This window comes from Larimichthys crocea, chromosome XXII (genome assembly GCF_000972845.2).
Source record: "Larimichthys crocea isolate SSNF chromosome XXII, L_crocea_2.0, whole genome shotgun sequence".
NCBI classification, from domain to species: domain Eukaryota; kingdom Metazoa; phylum Chordata; class Actinopteri; family Sciaenidae; genus Larimichthys; species Larimichthys crocea.
This window is the reverse complement of record NC_040032.1, coordinates 5,431,829-5,452,511: the sequence shown is the minus strand read 5'-3', so window position 1 is coordinate 5,452,511 and position 20,683 is coordinate 5,431,829. Positions and strand designations below refer to the sequence as shown.

General features: G+C 41.2%; 1 protein-coding gene across 1 annotated transcript in view; it reads right to left on the bottom strand.

The window, feature by feature from the left end:
- jade2 (jade family PHD finger 2) overlaps nucleotides 1–20,683 on the bottom strand; it is a 185,072-nt gene that overhangs the window by 117,015 nt on the left and 47,374 nt on the right. The window contains exon 4 of the mRNA XM_010737760.3: nucleotides 13,339–13,496. Coding sequence (XP_010736062.2) covers nucleotides 13,339–13,496 — 158 coding nt within the window. The remainder of the gene's footprint in view (nucleotides 1–13,338; nucleotides 13,497–20,683) is intronic.

Here is a 20,683-nt window from a genome sequence, read left to right as displayed (position 1 = left end):
CCATATTTCAAAATACATGTATGTCCTTGGTGATGTTAGAGCCTTTAAAATCCTCTCCTGCTGCTGGGCTTCTTTGATGAGCTTTGTTTCAATTTCTTCTTCTTTTTACGTTAGGGCTCCTCAGAGGTACATTCCCACTTGCTTTAATTCTGTGCCTGAAAGCTTCGATTAAACCCACATATACAGAAAACAGCGGAGAGGCAACACAAGGGAGAGGAAGGGGGAGAAGAATGAGGGAACTACTGTTATTTGATAAAGCAATGGCAACGCTCTGTTGTGTGTCCATCCCTCTCATTGTCATTCCCAGCAGATCTGCAGCCATTCATTCAACCACCTCATCTACCTGTTTGTTTACTTATTCCCCCAGTTCATCACCCATCAGCATCCCATCCCTCCTCCTCACAGTGTCTCTATCCCTCATTCCCTGGATAATTCTCTCCATCCTTACTCTCCACCCCTGCATTTTCTGCCTTCGTCTTCCGTCCACAGTCCTTCCTTCTTTCTCTTCATTTCCTTCTATTTTGTTATCTTCATTGCAATGAAAAAAGAGATCAAGACAGCAAGAGGCCATTCAGAAGATCATCTCAAACACTGGCTGTGAGCCGAGGTCCAAAGGGGAGAAGCATCAGTTCATATCATTACTCGGTTTCAAGGGCTTTCCCTGCTTGAAAATAGGTGTTTGGAGGAGCTGCTGAGATGAAGGACAGATGATTTTATGCTGATTTGTGGCATTAGTGAAATCATCTGAGGCAATATTGGTACAGAAGTTTAGCCAAAATAAATCAATAACTTTAAATAACTCTGAATGCAGACTGAAAAATGAACATTAAAAAAGCAATCCTATCCATAAGATATGTTACCCCGCTCTCCCTCTATGTCTGGAGAGACTTGCCTCAATGGTATTCATTTCCTGTCTTTGCAATGAGCAGTGTGACTCATTATGAGGCCACAGGTGCCTTCAGGTCCCCGTTTGCCAATCTCCTCCATCGCTCACCCCCTCACTGAAAGCCCCCGGTCTCTGTTTGTGCTGAAGGTCGCATGCTATCATTAGCTCGCGCTTCTTTACAAATCACACACTGAGGCGTTCCTAACAGTGTGAAAACCTTTGCCCTAGTGGTTCAGAGCCTGCATCTGCCACTCAATTTTGTTACGCTAATATCGAAGGTGCCAACAGCATTGCCTGTCTGCCGCCAAGAGATCAGTCCATTCTCACTCGGATAGTTCCACAAACTGTGGCAAGTGTGCACCCAAGTTGAAGCAGTTTAACAGAATTGCTCTAAAAGGCTTTACCAACAATCATCACAGTCAGAGGTTTTCTCTGCTACATCAGGCTGACACCAAATGACTGACGATGAACTACGTATAATATGGACTTAGACTTTAGTTCATGTTTTAAAGATCTGCATTTAAATGATCAGTTTTTACGCATTAACATTTTTTCCTTACACTCCCCAAACATGTTTGTGTGTGGGTTGCAGTCAGAAAAGCTGCTCCATGCAACAGAGATGCCACTTTCATCACATATGTTCCTTTTTAGCCTAACGGGAGTCAGGGGTCCTATTTCCAAAACCAAATTTCAAAAGACATATGCTGCAGATTCTTTGTGCTTAACAAGTTACCAAGTTCTGGTACTGGCGCCTGCTGCTCTTTTCACTGCATTGTGCCAAAATCAAAAGATTAGCTGTTTATTAAGTAACAGACTGAGATGTTTAGGTTTGACTTTCATTTTGGGAATAAAAGAAAAACACCTGCAGGAAATCTCTGGCTACTTCTGAACAATATTTACCAGAAAACCTAAATATTTACTTTGTAAACCTTCCTTTATACTGCAGAAATCAGATTGCTGTTAGTCTGAGAGATCAGTCAGTCCAGTCCTGAAGTCTTTGCCATTTAGATAAATGGCAAGGAAGTCATATTATCAGATGCTCATTTGTCTCACCCCTCAAAAAAGTGTATCTCCATCTATCCGTCAGTCAGGTTGTTTACCTTTTTTCTATTGATCCATCCATCCGTTTAAATCCAGGGAGGGGATTTTATGTAAAGCCGCAGCCTCTGGGCTCTACCGGGAGACAAAGCAGCAGTAAACAGTGTCTACTCTCCTGGAGGCAGTTGGTTTTAAGTGTCCAGCCAGGGTGCTCCAGTCTCCCTTATGGGACCGTGAAAGACAATGACCACGCCTTATCAATAAGGCTGAGGGTGCTGGTGGGAGGGACAGAAAAATATCAAAGTAGATACTAAGATAAGAAACTGAATCTAAGGAACATTTGCAAGGGAGCAATGCATACTGAAGTAACTTGAAGCAAGGCACTGGGACCAAGGGAAAAGAAAGAAGCAAATTAGTGGAAAGTGTCAACACATAAAGCATCAGGGGAAAAGTGAAGGGGAATTCCACTATCTATCAACTGTCTTCTCCTGTGATTCTCCCTTTCTTTGTCTGTGTTTCGTACGCACACACACACACACACACACACGCATGCACACACACACACGCACACACACACCAGTCGAGTGAGGCTGGCAGATGGTGAATTGGTAAAAGGCGGACAGCATCGTCCAGATGTTCCTGAAGCCACAGTGCAGAAGGCAAAGGGCTTTGATCTACCATACCACAGAGGAACTACTGTAGAAGAGGATGCTGACTGGTCCTTGAAAGGAAGGACAGGGGAAAAAAGAGAGTGAAGTGGAGTGACTAGGAGTGTGTGTGTCTAACAAGAGTGTGTGTTAGTGCAGCAAAGTGAAAGAAGAGGTGGATGATATTCCCGTATGAGATGCATCACTGTTTACGAGGAAATACCACAGGGATAACTCTCACACACACACATACTGTACATACACAATTGCACACAAAACGCACGTACATTAGCTGTGCATCCAAGGGTGCAGGCGCCTAAACACACGCAGTCCAGACACCCACACATAACTCTTGGGTTTACTCGCATGACACGTGACATCCACGTGGGAAACAACAAAGACGCATGCATACCAACACACATATACACACAAAATCAACCCACACTGAGCCCGGGGGTAGCCTGCAGTAAACACCACCAGCCACACAAGCCACACATGCTGGGTTGGAGGATTGCTTTAATACACACAAACACACATACACAACCGTTTTTCTCTGAATGTAATTTAAGAAAAGCTGCATTCATTTATCAACTCAGTTCAGTTCTCTTCATACTTTTCCTCTGAACAAGCAGACTACTTATTGCCTTTCCAGTCAAGTATATAATTTTTTTTTCTCTCTCTCTCTTTTTTTTGTCACTGGCACTTAATAACAGTACCCTGGTTAAATAAAGGTGAAATAAATCAAAATTCTGCCAACTTAATCTCTTGGTGGGGAATGTGGAGTAGGCACATGCCAACACATTTAGGTGTTGGCAAGCTGTTTCGCCAGTTCCAACACACATAACTCAGCAGGTTGAAAACTATTGTTTGGAGGTGAAATGTTTAAATTTCCCAGGTTCCAGTCGCCAGCCTTTGCCCGCACGCCTCCAGAGGTGAATGGGTTTAGCTGGAGTCTGACTCACCCACTGGAATCAAAGAATCGACTCGGTTCTGGCCGGTACTCTGTTACTGTGGTCAGAGAGCCAGCCTGCCAGTCGGGCAGGCAACCAGTCATTCAGTCACCCTGCCAATTCTGACTTCTCTGACATTTCAGTGAGGTCGGCCAGCCGGTCAGTCAATACAGTCAGACAGCTGTCCTAAAAATGTGGTCAAAATGGACCACACAAACAGTCATTCTGCTATTTGGTTGGATGGTGGCCATTAGCACAAGAAGAATGTTCACTCAGATTGCCAGATGTCAGTCAATTCAATCAGTCTGTAAACAAGGCAGCTTGTCTCTTATGTGATTAATAAAGCTCCCAGTGACCCAGCCACATACTGTGGTGATGAGAGGGCAGAGAATTATCTTCTTATTTTCATTCAACCACCCATTGACCCTTTACTCATCCATTCAGTCAGTCAGTCTAGCTGTTATGCCAGGCGGTCGACAAGCAAGCCACCCAGGCAAGCGGTCGCTGTGGTCGGTCAGCCAGTCAGGCAGTGAGCCTGAAATGTGGTAAGCGGCAGCCCCACTGACCCAGTCAAGTGGTGAGGAGGCAGAAAATGTGTGCTCGGATAATGGCAAAGATTACACAGTGAGCTTACCTCCATACATTTTTTTCATTAAGTCAGGAATCAGCCAAGTGGCAAGCAGTTCTATCAATAGGGGCAGTCAAACAGATAGCTAATCGGTCAGCCATTTATCCAATCAGTCAATAAACCTGTCAGCCAGCAAGCTGGATAGTCACTCTGCCAGTCAGTGACTCAATCAACCAAGCATGGTTCAACCAGGGAAGTTGTCTCCATTAACTGTGGTGAAAGATGTACCCAGTGACTCTGTGAACTCCTCCAGAAATGAGAATGTATTATTATGGTGCTTTATTTGCCATTACAGTACCCCTCCAGCCACAGTGGGGAGTTTGTTAAGCCCCTTCCCTCAGGAAAGACATCAAAAGCTATTTCTCACTATAACATGTTATTAGTTTTGTCATGTGGGGACCCACCAGAAACAGGCACAAGAGCCCAATTTGGCTCCTTAGCCCATACTTTAAGAAATACAGTTCTCATATTCACTCGCCCATGCAGCCAAAAGCAACCAAATCAGCCTGTGGTCAGGAATACACCCACTGACCCCTCATAGCAATGTGGTGATGAGTTAATGTGGGTGAATTTGGATTTTGTTGTAGTCCTGGTTGTCTATCAACAGGTCAGTAAGTCATCCATCCAAGTCATTGCTGTGGTTAGTAAGTCATCGGTTCATCTCTTGCCATTCATATCATCAAGGCATCCAATTTGTATTTATAAAGTCATCAAGCCAGTAAGTATCCCATCAGTCAGTCAGCAAATTACTAACACATCTAGTTGTCAATTCAAGCCAGATCTTGTTCCCCTCTTGACTTCTTGTCTGTAATTACTCCTAATTTACTGTATAATGCACTATATTTATACATTTTTCTGGGTTCAAATTCTGACATCATATAGTTTTCTGCCCTCACTGTGTAGGTGCACATTCATGCTGTGAGGTAAACTTACTTCCAATAAAAAGTTGTAGACAAGAGTTGGCTGTGTTTTACTGCAAGCTACTGTGAAACTGTGATATTGATTAACAAATCAGAAAATGTTGAGATTTCATAAAAAGAGTTGGAAATGTCGTTGGAAAAAAATTAGTTAGGTTTCTTCCTGACACGAAGCACAACAACAACAATTCGATAATGCTTCTCATGAACATACACATAGAAGTTCTCTACCATATTAGGGTGTAAAGTCGACACTGTAGTTTTAGTAATTACTAGTTAGTTCGTAACTAAATCAGCTACCAAAATGAGTTGGAGCATGATTACATGGGGTATTACTAGTTTGGACCTAAAATCTAAACTAACTAATTGCCTAAGTTATGAGGTAGTCAACCAATGATCAAAGATAGAGTTCCAATGTCGTAGTAGGCTAGCGTGAGCCACTTGGCATTGGAGCAAACCCTAGAAAGCTAGGTCAATAGTGAAATATAATATGAATAAATTAGGTTTCTGCTGTTGCTACTCAGGGAAAGGCCAAGAAATAGACCAACCATACCACCAACCTGGATGGGCTGGAGTACAGACCAATCATGCTGTTCAGTTATCAAGTTATTATTAGGGCACTTACTGTTACACTAGAAAATGGCTGCAATCAATGAAAAAAATACAGTACTCTGTAGCAAAAAAAACCTGCTCTTTCTCCATTAGTGAGTATAATTATGGGACATTTCATTACACCTACTCTGGGAGGTAAAGCATATGTGTAATTATTTAATTGTTGCATAGAGCTATGTTATAATATTGTTATCTCTGTGGTGCAACTGTTTTTACCAAAGTAATGCATGAATCAACTTACGTTGTACTAGGCTAAGGTTGAATTTACACAATGTGCCAGTTGTGGTTACTACTAACGACAAAACATATTATATAACAGTACTATAGTAATGACTGGGCTCATCCAGAAGAGATGGGCATAAACAGTATTAGCAGCATACAGCAAATAACACTAAATATAATAAATTCAACTATAGTAAAGACATACAGTATTAAGGCTTTTTAGTACACTAAGAAACAACCAAAAATACCTTCTAAAGGTCTTCAAAAATACCCACTTCATGATATCAAAAACCTCCATCAACATAACGAGATGAATGGCTGGAGAAAACATTATGTGTTTAACTCTTTTAGATAAGTTTGAAGTGGTGCAGACTAGAGATGTAGCAAAGAGCCTCAATACAATAGTATATCAACAAATGTCAGTAGTGCGTGGTGTGGAAACCATTAGTTTATGTGCACCCACTGACCCTGTACAGTGCACGATGAGGGTGATGATACTGCTCTTAGTCATCCTATTATCTGATGTAGAGCTGTTTTGGAAAGAGCACAGGATATCTTGGGGGAATTTCCAGATGTTGTTGTGGACGATACATCAAACACACTTCGATAAAACGTGTGTACATACAGCACACAGGAACTTGTGTGCTCATAAAAGTGAACATTCAGACACACACACACGGTGAGTTACTATTACACTGGTGGACGAGGCTGCAGCTGGGCCTGGCAGCTAAAAATCCCTGAGGGTCACCTAACCACCGCTCTTTTCCTCTTTCCTCTTTCCCTTTGCAGTTTTTCTTGTGTTTTTATTTTGTCACTGATGTACTTGTATTAGTGTTTCTGTCATGACCTTTAGACGGCCATTTCTCTTTCAGATACATTGAGAACGGAAAACAAAAGTTATTTATTTGTTCCGTACTTTCTTTGGTACTATAGTTAAGATTTTATCCCAATGTCAGAGTATGACGGAATACCCCTTTATGGGTTTTATTAGTTCCTGCACACCATAGATTATACTGTACTGTGACTTTTATGTTTTTGTTCTGCTCTTGAGTCTAATTGTAGTGTAAAGCAGACTTCTGTGAGCAGAAAAAAATATATTTAGTGAAAATTTAGGTCACAGAAAGTCTTCTTCAGACAGATAATGAAGATAAGATATAAATCTATTCTTAGCATTCCTCACCAACCACACTAACAGTAATGAGCTAACTTGTGGCTTGTCATGTCCTATGATTTTAATGAAATGTGCTAAAACTTCCAAAAAGCTATTTTACGCAAACAGGCAAACACATTTATTATACTCACAATATGACAAGAGCATGGGAGGAGAAAATAACTGGCGATGACTGATAATGCCATGGTTTACTTTTAAAGCTTTAAATATAGTTGAAGCTTTGCAATACATGATTGATGACATTTAGACTGTCCTCGTTCTTCACTATCCATTTGTCCTTCTCCTCATCTCTCTATCCATCTGCTGTCAGGTTCTCTTCAATCCATTATCTGTGTATGTGTGTGAGACAGTCACAGATTCATTAGTAGCCGATTAGCCTTCTGACCCGCTGCTTCACCGTCTGACTTGCCCAGTCAAAGGGTGTGTTTGTGCGTGTTTGTGTGTGTCGAGCCACAGTGCATGCATCTGTATATACAAACGGAAACTGCCTGGTTAATGAATAACAATCTGTGACTTTAGATACCATATCATGTTCCATAGACATGTGTCTATTCAAATTATGTTGGTTGACTTCCTCTCTATACCTGCACCCAAATGCAAAGCTTGACATACACACTTCCCCTCTGGAAACCACCATTCCAACTCAATCAGTTTTACTGGGGGAGGTCCAGGACAATTATAATTTTTATCCAGTCTGAACCTGCCAAACCCAAAGCTCTCACAAGTCCAGAAAGTACAAAAAGCCTTGACAAATTACTGAATGTTTTTTCAGCAGTGCTCAGTGTGAATTGACATCTCTGTAATGTTATAATGTGTTCAGTATTTGGCAGCTGTCAGACTGTCATAACACATGCAGGCTAATAGTTGAAATTGACTTTGGATCTCGTCTGCTCCTGTATTTCAGTTGTGTTTGAGTTGCTATACTGTCTCTGCATGCAAAGCAAACACTAAACACGTCTGCACGCGGCATCTTCAAATATATAAATTGTTGGCATGTAAACCATTAAAGACTTAAAGGTTTTAAAAGGTACATCAACTTTTCTACCCTTTTTTGTGTCTTTCATTTTGTCTTTCTTTGGTCTTGTGTCATGAATATTTTGACAATTTTAATTTGACAGAATAAAAACAGACCTAACTTGACTAGTAATTTAACAGTAGCACACATATTTTTTCATACTAAGGTCTTGTTGCATTGTCCATCAACATTATTTACATCCTCTCGCAATGTCCACACCTTCCATCCCATCTAGGCAGGAATTAAAGCTTGTTGACCTAAAGTTTTACATAGCGTCCATGCCTGTCTGACCAAAGTTTTGCATATGATCACAGCTGCCGGAAACCTGACCTTCAGATATTCCACCACTGGAACGCACAATAGTCCTACAATCTCAAGTGAACCTAAGCTGTACATCTCATGAGTGCTATAGATGGGATTGGAAGTTTGTGAACTTATCAATCAATATCAAGTCAGTAAAACGTTTGGCTGTCGACCAAGTGGTTGAGCACTTGAAAGCACTTTTTGTTTTTAATCTGCACAATCAATCTTTTTGTCCAACAGTATATAAACCACTTTGGTAAGGAGTCTCTCCATGTGACGCTCCCCATGGCCACAGCTTTACACGCCGTTCAGAAAGCCAACGTGTTCAGCCAAACCACAAACAACGGGTTCACATTCATCGACTCGGCCACCAGTCCGAGGGGAAAAAAATGAAGCAATAAATAAAATAACCGCTATCTCATTTCTTTCATTTTGTGAAAAGGCGCAGATCTTCTCATGTGCATGTGTAATTATTTCCCTCTCCGGCTCGGCGTTGTCATTGGGGACCGAGGCTGTCGAGTTGCTGCCAAAGCCCCATTCACTGTCTGCACATAGCCAGTGTTACGCAACGGCTAATTACTTCCACTCGGCCCCGACAAAACCGTGGAGAGGGAGAGAGAAAGAAAGAGAAGGGAAAAAGAGGGGGAAGTGGGTGATAAAATAAAATAGACAGCAGGCAGGAGAGATGGCCAGGCAGGGGGATAAGCAAGAGGGAAGTCAAAGGAAGAAAGAGAGAACTGGGAGAAAGAAAGAGAGTAGAGAAGAAGGAAGGAGACAGTGAGGGAAGGACAGCTCACTACTCATCCACCTCCTCCTCCTCCTCCTCCTCACCCTGCGTCTCTCCTGCAGTGTTTTGGTGAGGAGAGGCACAAAAAAACAACATCAAACCATAATGACCTCTTCACCATGCAGCAACATAAAACAACAGTTTTACCAAAAATCATGCAGTGGCGGCCAAAGAGAGAGAGAGGGAGAGAAATGTGGAAGGCAAGTTTTGTCAAAGCCAGACAGGGCCTGCAGCCCTTTTCCTCTCCAACAATTTTTGGAGATGATGTCATTATTCATAAAAAAAATAGAAAAAGAAAAATGTGTCTGCGCCTCTGGCTGAACTAGAGCAAAAGTAAGAGGGGACGGTGGGAGTGGAAGGAGGGAAGCCAAGGAAAGGGAGAGATGAATACATAAAAAAGGAGAGTTGGAGCAGGACGAAAATAACTAATAGAAAAAGCAAAGAAACATGACATGAATGGAGAGGGAAACAACCCCCGTTTATAATTTACTTAACAAAATCTCTTTTATGTGAGCAAAATTAAAAATGAAAGCAACATCCTGTTCACCTAGCAGTCAAAGATGCATTCGTAACCTTAAATAAAGAAGTAGATATGACATATTGATTAGTGAGCTTTAAAGCTACTGGTATGTGGCTTTTGTTGACATTCGGCAGAGCAGGCTCGCTGTTTCCAGTTTTTCTGCTAGGCTATCTGGCTGTCTGCTGTAGCCTTAAAATAGGGTTGCAACTAATGTTCATATTCCTTATCGACCAATCCGTTGATCATTTTCCTGAATAATTGATTATGTTTGATGCATAAAATCTCTGTAAGTGGGGAAATATGTTTCCCAAAAGCCAAGGAGACATCTTAAATGTCTTCTTTTGTCCACAATCCAAGGAATTTACTGTCATAGAGGACTTTCTTTCTTTTTTTTTTTAAATCACTCATAAGGATTACCAAAGACCTGGTGATTCATTTAATTGTTGACAACTAATCTATTAATTGACCAGTCATTACAGCTGTAATGTGAATGTGATCCTCTCATCCAACTTTCCGCCACAAAGCAAATATGCCAGTCCCAAAATGTTATACTTTTCCATTAAGATTCCCCCAACCCAACCCAAGTTTCCTATTGCTTTTCCTTCTTCAGCTGTCCAACAAATAATAATAACATGCAAACATGGAACACTGCAGCATATTTTATCAAGTTAAGTGAGAATATTTGAGAGACTTTTTTTTTTACTCCCTACAAGGTTGCACCTGTGGTTAGTAACTTAAGGCAGCAAGACCTCCGCCACATGATCAACAGCAGAATCACTTTGCATGTGAGCCAAGTCCAATCTTGTGGCAGCGCTACCATGTGCACTGCACACCATGCTGATTTGGCCCATTTGCACTGCATCATGGAGATTCTCTCATTGCTTTCCTTCAATTCTTCCAAGGCCCAGTTGCTTCAAATTCTTTTGTTGTCTGCCAGACAATGTATACTTTTACAGCGGATATCTGAACATCCTGTTATAACACAATGGATCAAATCTACTCAAAGGCTTCCATGGGCTTTTTCTTGAAAGACAAGCCAATTCAAGACTTCGTGGCCTTGAATGGCTATTATGAGTAGATTTTTATCACCCTTTCTCTTTTGGAAAAAGTTCAAACTTTCATTTTTGCTGGTGACTTTTTAATGCACAGCCAACAAGATGACAGCACCTGTGTTGTTAGCCTAAAGCTCAGTGTCTAACACCACCTTGAAATTGGAATCCAATCTATATATCTTGGGCTTTACAGGGATATATATGACAAAGCTAAGCACTTTTGTGATATTTTTGTAAAGTTTCATAGCACTGATTGTTGATATATTCTCCTTTCTTGTTAAACTAATTTCTTGCTTGTAGACATTTCTTACCCAATAATGAAAAGGCATAACTTCCTGTGTGGGAATAAGGTTTCCTAACCCTAATTCTACCCGACCACAGGGCCTTGCATGCGTAAAACCAATGAGAGACGCAAGCATTGCTTGTGATTTCAGGCCAAACATATTAAAAGGATGGAGCTAGGAGAGGAAAAGAGAAGAAAGGAGTGGCTTCAAGATGACAGACGACAAAAAGAAGATGAACAAACCTCTGTCAGAGACTCTGACAGAGACCATCAGCTCAGTCACACTTACACTCAACCTTCTTCTCCTCCATCTCCACATCTATCCATCATCACTCCATTTCAGCATCACTGTATATCACTGCATCATTTTATCACACATCAGATAATATATAAGCCCCCATTCATCCATCTATTCTTATCTATCTTTGCCGTTGCTCTTTCTCTCCCAATCTGCTCATCTATCTCCCTGCCTTCCAGGCTCTCTTCAATCTGCTCCGCTCCATACGGTTTTTGTGTGTGTCTGTGTTTGTGTGTCTACTGAGATATTAACCTATTAGACAATGTAAACAGTAAGGGTAACACATTTATCATCTCATATCTTAGAATCATAAAGATGATGCACTATAAAGTACTTTCATCTCTATTATTTATTACTTTTGTCGTCTGCCCCCATTAAGAATTCATTCAGTCTTTGGTCTCTGTTGGACTGCGCATTGTGATTTGTCGTTTTTGTTTTTTTTATTATGGAAACTCGATTTCTCTTCTCGAGTAAAACTGCTAATGCAAGCCTTTCCACTGGCTAGTCAAAGATTCATTTCAGTTTCTCTGGTTTCCTCATATGGTATGCCATTTCATTTGGCAACACTAGATTTGTTTTACATTGTGTTTGTTTTATTTCAAGTGTTTATTTTATGTTATTGGATCTGACTGGCTTCTTTTTTTTTTTCTTTTCAGCTGCCCAGTTGCTATTGAGCATGGTGAAACCGTTTTCAGCCTTTACGATGCAACTCTTTATTTTCTGCTATTATGACCCTCAAAAATCAATTGAGCAATTTTTCTTTTTTTTAATCTTATTCAAAATAGACTGGCTCAATAAATGTATTTAATGGATTTTTAACTTGTGGCAAAGCAGTGACTCTACTCCACTCTAGTTCTTGAATTGATTGGGCAAAAAAAAAAAAAAAAAAGGCAAACAGCATGAACTGCCTCCAATAACATGAAACAGCAGAGCCAAGGCCTTAAACTTCACTCGAGTGTAGCAATAAGAGCAACACACACTGACAAATGAAAGAGGAGGAAAACATTTACCACAGTTTTCAATTTATCATGTTCAGCAGCATTTTGGCTGTTTCATATGCAACAAAATGTTTTGTTTAGTTTTGTTTTCGTTTACTTGTCTTTTATCTGTGAGAGTTTAATCTGCATCTGTTTTTCTTAAAGCAGACAAGAAAAAAAAGAAGAAAAAAAAAGCTCATGGACACAGAACATTTGACCAAATCTCGTGTGACTGGCTGGATAATTTCTCTCCCAAAGAGAATGCATGCTTGTGTGTGTGTGTGTGTGTGTGTGCGTGTGGCCTCCCAGTATGACATGTCTGTCTAACAGGCATTACCAGGCAGTCTGAGCATTTTCATTAGTTCCTAGAATGCCAAACAAACCACATGGGCATGTGAAGCAGCTGCAGTAGTACTAGAGAGAGCCACAACAACCTACCCGGGTAATAGAGAGAGAGAGGGAGGCAAATCTACAGTGAATATGAGAGTGAATATAAGTGGGTCGAAGTGCATGCCTGCACACATATGCCTACCAGCTTGCTTGTGCCTATGTGTGCTTCATTGCCTACATGTGCACCCAAACCTGTTTCCCACAGTGTGTGTGTATGGGTTTGTTGTGAGAGTGGTCTTTGTTGGTGTCCATTTTTCTGCATTTGTGTGTGTGTGTGCGTTCCATTAACAAATACATAATGCCTACAAGTGTGCTGCTGAAACATGGTTTGCACACTTTTCATTACAGTTCAATGCCAAATATTTTCAGAATCTTTCCAAAATGTGCAACAGCTGTGTAACTTAAAAATCCTTTTATTTGTTTATTTTTAGGATTACTTCAACAACTTTGCACAATATTCCACAAGATTATTAACAGTTTTTTTTTTCAAAACAACCATTAGTGTCAACACAGGGTCAAATTTCATAACTGTGCAGTCAGAGGTTGAACTGGTAGTGAGTCACTATTAAACAGATAACACTTTGTGTGCTATCCTTATTTACTTGATATCGACCTCTTGTGTGTGTTTGCTGTGCGCCCTACCTGACCACAGGTTCTGGTATGGCCTCTAGGCTGGCAGGGACCTGCACACCCTTCTCCCACTCTTGTCTCCACGGATCAGAGAGCACGTAGAAGTCATCCGGGCCAAGCTGAGCCGAGTCCGGCAGCTTCATAGCCGTAATGAAGTCGGTACGAAATACCTGCAGAGGTAGAGAGGAGAGAGGGAGACAGAAACCTTTGGTTAAATGTCAAAATAACTCTACAATATTTAGCTTCTGAGCCAAAAAGGTGAAGTATCTTTACTGTTACAAGTTTAAACTTTGAGTATCTTTTTCTTTTATGATTTATTTTAACCTGCATATTGGCTGGTTTTTAGAACTTTCCATCACTGAACGCCTGTTGAGATCCTCAAAGGGCCTCACAGTCTGTGGGCTCAGACTCCTCATGATTTAATTATTACTGATAAAAAAACAAAACAAAAAAAAACTGTCAGGCTCATGTATGATTCCATAGTTCAGCTAGACTATAAATTTGCTGTGGCCTCAAAAGGATTTTTGGCATTTCTGCCTGACTGCTGCTCGACACTACACTTCATTCTGAAATTACTGAATACGAAGAAAGATGAAGAACAGATGTAGGAAGGCCTTGAGTGGCATTTGTCTAGCAAAGTATTAATCCATCATTTTGCATGCATATATTATATCTGCATATTTGGCTCTTTTTAATGCTCTCTTGAGTGTTTGAGTGATCTGACGACAGGATTTTGTTTTTGTAAGATGTTTTTTTGTTTTTTTTTACTTTTGTTTGCAAAGACCACAGGTGCTTTTGACTGTCATCATCTTTAAACTGGTGGATACATGTATTTGTTCTTCCTTACCATCACTCCACAGAGTTTCCACAACTCTGACACACTTTTAAATCAAACAGAGGCCTGAATCAAGATTAGGATCTTATCTCAATTAGTCATAAGTCCCCATTTTTGGGACAACATGCAGAGACTAATATTTCTGTTTTTAAGTAGGAAAGTAACTCCGCTGCTATAAAAATATCTAATGTTTTGTTTTTAAGTAGGAAAGTAACTCCGCTGCTATAAAAATATCTAATGTTTTGTTGTTGCTTGCATGAAATTTATGTTACTTTTTGACACCACACTAAGATACACTCCAAGAGCTTCTCAATAGTTTGCCCATTCAGAGTGGTAATATACAAACTATTGTCCACAGTATATCTAGCTAGGGAATAGCATAGTCTTATTTGCCGTCCGGACTAATTTGTCAACGGCTTGTGCAGTATCAGCAAGACAATGCAGCACTGTATCATCCGCATAAAGAGTATGGAGAGTGCATCACATTATCAGTACAAATACAAACTCCACATGTGACACCATCATCAGTAGATAACATTGTTTAGATGATGCTGAGTGGGAACACTCTCTCACATCATCATTACAAACATGTCTCCTCTGTCCTTTGTCTCCTCATTCCCCTCACTTTCATCTTTTCGTTACATTTTTCCTCCTCACGTCTTAAATGGGAGGGACTAAGATACAGGCAAAACATGCAGGTGAGAGAGGACACATTTAAGATACATGAGAAGCACCTACTGAGGAAGTTGGTAGAGTGGTAGAGTGATAGATAGATAGATAGATAGATAGATAGATAGATAGATAGATAGAAGGAAGGAGAAGGAGGAAGAAGCGAGGGGAAGTGATGTGGTTCACGGTAACCATTAACCAAACTGTTGTTATCAAACTTTTATAGGTTAATGCCAACTACAATATGTATGTAGAAGGATTCAACTGGAAACTTGTGTGTGATTTCAAAACGTGGTGGAGTGGGTGTCTCTCTCTGTCTGCTCTATCAGGGACCTGAAGCAATGATATAATCAGGCATATAGTCAAGGACATCAGGCAAGAATACGCACACATACAGTAAACCCACACGGGAAAATAAGCAACACACACACAGCAATGGAAAATCAACCGTATGACGTATGACATTTTATCATTACTTTTTAAGCCTCCTTATCCCTGCTTTATTACCACCATACTGCTCCCTCGCTCCCACTCCCTCTCTCCATCATCCCTCTACCCCTTCTCTCACTCATCCCTTCAATCTGTTTTGTTTTTTTGTTTTTTTTACTTTATTTATTTTTTACCTAAGAGACACAAAGTAGAAAAAGTCAAAAAGAGACTTGTGTCCAGAAAAACATGGTAATAAAAGATATATAGAAGAGGGAGCCCTGGGCGGGCAGACTGAGATAAAATGAGATGTTGGAGGAAAGAGGCAAGAGAAATCTATGATCTAAAGAGAGGAAGAGACAGATTAATAGAGATGGAGAACTGCGGTCAGTTTCTCAATTGATTTTTCATCCAATGTCCATGGCTTTCACAATCTAAAATTACCACCCATTACTTTCCTGAAATAAAAGTAAATATTTTATAAAACTTTCATTTAACAACAAGTATCTCTGCAACCTTTAAGAAGGGGACTTGTGACCAGATGGTTGCTGGTTCAGTACCTGGATCAGCAGGATGAATCAGGGTGGGAAGGGCTAACAAGCAGCGTTTGCACTTCCCTTGTTACCACCGCTTATAATAGTGCTAAAGACAGTAAAAGTACTGAACAAATAACATTATTTTTTTTTACTTGATGATGGCACAACATGATGGAAAAGCTATTAAAGTTCATTCTGAAGGCAACGTGTGTGTACAAAATTTCATAAAAATGCATCCCATAGTTGTAGGAAAGTCACGGATCACCAAAGTCATTAGGAGTCATGGACTGCGCAAAGCAGATGCTGAGATACAACAGACAGACCCTGACATCGCCATCCCTAAATCTGTACCACTACTTTGACTTAAACAGAAACTTGATGATTTCGGTTGGTATTCAAAATGTTTCAGGGTTGGACAACTGTTACACTTCCAAAGTTTGCATATTATTTGAGAAGAAACATCTGCTACTCTGCGACATAGAAGAGATGCAGAATCATAGAGAGACATAAAAAGAGTGTGTTCACGAGACGGAAGCAGCAGGGGAAAGAATAACATGCTGTACACTTGTCTTGACTCTCGGAGGAGCTTATCTTTCAAATTGGACTGCTAGAAAGAAATGACTGCCGACGGGAGGAGGGGAGAAGAGAGGAGGGGAGAGTGATGGTGATGCAGGATGACAGAAGGAGATGAGGAAGAGGAGAATGATGTTTAACTAAGTGAAGAGAGAGAGGATGGAGGTCAAGATCAGGAGAAAGGAGAACGCGAAGACAAATCACCATGAGAGGAATCAGAGTGAGAAAGAGAGAAAAGGGAATGATATTAATGTAAATGGAAGGAGAGATGAAAGACAAGGACGGACGAGCAAGAGACTGGTGTGTGTGTGTGCGTGGTGTGTGTGTGGGTGTGTGTGTTAGTGTGTGTATGTGTCACAGAGCAGTATATGAAAAGGCCATATGTAAAAAGCAGCATCCTTGCTTCTGCTGCTTGGCTGCCTCGACTGTCTGCCAGCCAGCACAGATAAATAATGCAATGAAGCAAGGGGCTCTGTGTGTGTGTGTGTGTGTGTGTGTGTGTGTGTGTGTGTATAACTGCAAGAGTAGATTTAACTGTGTGTGTTTGTTTATGTGGTGTAAATATATATCCATGTGTGTGTGTTCCTCTACAACTGTGTACGTTTCTGTGTATATGTGTGCGCATGAGCACAAGAGCATGTTTTTATGTACGTGTATGAGTGTGTTTAAAAGTGTGTGTGCGTGTACGTGTGTGTGTTTGAGCCAAGGCCATGATGAATCTTGCTTTCCCCTTCAGCCATACGAGAGGAGGACAGACAGAGACTGAGGGTGATCCACTCCTCCTTAATCTTTCTCTTTTTTTGTCTCTGCCTGTCTTTTTCTCCACTTCCACTTATATTCCCTCACTCTTTCTTCATACTCCTCATCATGAGGAGAAGAAAGGCTGAAGAAAAGGAAAAGAGTGAGAGAAAAAATGGAGAAGAGGGGGAGGAAAAGGGGAAGAGGAGAGGGGATTAGAGGTAAAAGAGAAAACGACTAGTAGAGGAAAAGGCAAAACAGGAGGGAAGAATAGAAAGGCAAAAAGATGAGATGACAGGAGGAGAGGAGAGGAGAGGAGAGGAGAGGAGAGGAGAGGAGAAAGTAGAAAAAGGAGAGGAAATGTGTGGGAAAAGGAAGAGAATGGGGAAGGAGAAGGGAAGAGAAGAGGAGGAAAGGAGAAGAAAACAAGATGAAAAATCAGGAGAGCAGAAGAGGAGAGGAAACAAAGGGAAAGTAAAAAGGTGAACGGCAAAGGAAGAAGTGAAGAGATAAGAGATAGATAAAAGGAATAGAGGAAAGGAAAGTGGTGGAGATGTGAGGAAAAGAGTGGGTGGGGAAGAATGGAGTAAAAAGGTGGAGGAAAGGGAAAGAGGTAAAGAAAGTGAAAGGAAGAGAAGGAGAGGAGTAGAAAAAGGTGAAAAAACGAGGAGGGGAAGGGAGGAAAAGGGAGGTGAGGACAGCAGAGGACAGGAGACGAAGGAGTGGAGGCGTGAGGAGAGCAGATGGAAAAGGACCAGAGGAGGAGAGATTCTCAGTATATCAGTTTTATTACTGTGTGTTTGTACAGGAATGACTGCAGCTAATTAATGTCTAGGAAACACTATTACAAGCTCCTGCAGTTTAATGCTCTGCCTTGTTTTTCTCCCTCCCTCCTCCTCCTCGTCCTCTCTCTCTCTCTCTCTAGCTCATCTCCAGCCTGCTCTTCCTCTCATCCACCGAGCGTCCTCTTCGTCTTTTCACTCTTTCTCGTGACCGACAGTTGGGAGTCACCCAGCCTCAGTGATGGATGACAGGCGGACAGATGGAAAAGGAGCATTATAAAAAGATGAGACGACTGTGTAGACAGGCGGAGAGTCAGACAGGTAGAGGGCAGGCGAGCAGTCGCTGTTGCCAAACTGTCAGGCAAGTTTTTACGCAAAATATAAAATGCAAATGAGGTGCGTTTCCCCTCAGCTTCCAGAGTCAAAAAAACACATCAGGTAGAAAAATGGGCAAAACAGAGTCCTTTAAGAGCTGATTAGATTTGAGTAACTTATTCGCCTTCTACAGAGTCAGTTAATGTCAGCTGTATTTCTTGCAAAGAAAAAAGAAACGCATTTGGCTGTATTATAACAGAGCAGCTAATGAAGAGTTATGTTCTGGAGTGACGGTACAAATGTCTGGCTGGTTTCAGTGGACAAAGACGGTTGTGCAATAAGCTCCGAACAGCCATGGAAACTCTGTCAGTAATCATTCAAACAGTGTGTTTTCTTTTTTTTTTTTCCCATTTATCACATGATTTATTTATTGCTGGAAAGACTTTCCACATCGATCAACTTTAATAACTTTTCTGAGAACATGTGATTGAATTTTGCCAGTTCCACTCAGCTTTCCAAATTTGATAAATCATAATTTGCAAATGAAAATATTGGGTGTGTGCACAGCTCGAACAGGGGGAGGCAACGATTCAGTGAATTTCCAAAACAGAGAGTAAATACCCTTTAGCGTGCAATTAATTCATATGTCATCACCATCATCCTCTGTATTTAGCTGGCCGCATCAAGTTTGTTTGCATATTTTTCTCCTGCACAACAAGGTGAACACATTAAATTATCTGAAAATGTTGTGGTGAGATTAGCTGGAGGCAATGGCTTAATTTACTCCATCTACAATTATCTACACCGTCTACATCTGCTCCTCTCTAAGCAGCACATTCTGTATGTGTGTCTGGAAAGCTGGATCGTTCAGTTTGGGAATCCTAACACTTAAATAATGACCTTCTCTCCAAATCATGATTTAGCAACAATCAAATTATTTACTTTTCCTCCGTAGAGAACCCACGCCGTCTCATTTCCCCCTGTCATGTGACAGGCTGTAGTGCTGTAAACGTCGCACTCATTTGCATTTCAGTAACTCAAGTTTTAATTTTTTTTTGTTCTGTCATCGGTTTGGGTTGTATCACATGCAGTGCGGAGTGATCCATGACTGAAACTGAATACATGAAATTCAGCTGCTCAGGCAAACATACGTAGAAAACTCCTGTGCTGTGAGGGCAGGAAAATACGCACACACACACAGTCAAACAAACACAACTAGTCCCACTCACGCAGAAACACACACACACACACACACACACACACACACATGCACACATTCCTCTGGCCAGTCAGTGAGTCAGTAGGTCAGTATGCTATGTTGAGTTATGGGCTGCATGCATGCAGGGTTCTCATTAAGTCCAATCTAGATCTGGAACGATGACATGACCAGGGGCTATGGAGTGAGTGAGTGTGTGTGTGTGTGTGTGTGTGTGTGTGTGTGTGTGTGTGTGTATTTGTGTGTATTTGTGTGTGTGCGTGTGTGTGTGTGTACTAGTAAGGGGGCTGACAGCCTGACGTGCATTAACAATCACACAATCACACACAGACTGCGTTTAAGAATTCCTGTCTGAGGACTGTTCATGACCAGTGCCAGACTTAAGGTATTTGCGGGGCAGGCATGAAAAAAAATAACGAGGGCACCAAAGTCATGATGCATTTATGGTGAAACCGTACAACTTCCATATTCCTGCACATAAACCCAACTGTGCCACGCACTGTATTACACCACAGATCAGTGGTTTAGATCAGAGTTACAGTGGCATAACCAGAAGTATGAGCCATCTTAGATTAAGATTAGATAAAAGATTTTTTGAAATGTCTGACTCTCGCAACAAAGAGCAGATCTGTGGTGTGATTCAGTGTGCGGTGTAGATGCAGCAGTCTGGCATCAAGGTAAAACTTGAACAGATAGTTGGGCCTTTGTTATGTGGTTAAAATGTGTGACCCTGTCCACAGCAGTGTACAGCTTTGCTTCTGTGCCAGGATCCCTGTCTGTCTCTCTAAACTGGGAGTGCACCAACAACCATCTACTGTAGGCAATACACTGACTATGCATATATAAATATGTATGATACTACTAGCAGTATATACACTATCACCACCACTTTAATATAAGCTGTAGCAGCAGTAGATCAGGTCGTCCAATAGATGAGTGAATGCGTATGAACAGTTGGCACCTTACATGACAGCCAGTGCAACCACTGTATGAATGTGCGTGAATGGCATATGTAGTGTAAAAGCGCTGTAAGTGGTCGGAAGACTAGAAAGGCGCTGTATAAGTACAGTCCATTTAACTGATTAACATCATTTGTACTGTTGCTAACTAATGCTTTCCCACATACAGTACTAGTAGAGATTTTCTTCTACCACCAATAGTGTAATCACAACCACTACCGCTGCTTCTGCTACTGCCAGCACTGCTCATCCTGCCACAAATAGTTGCTGGGAGTAGCAGCAGTAACTGTAACTGCTACACTGCTGCA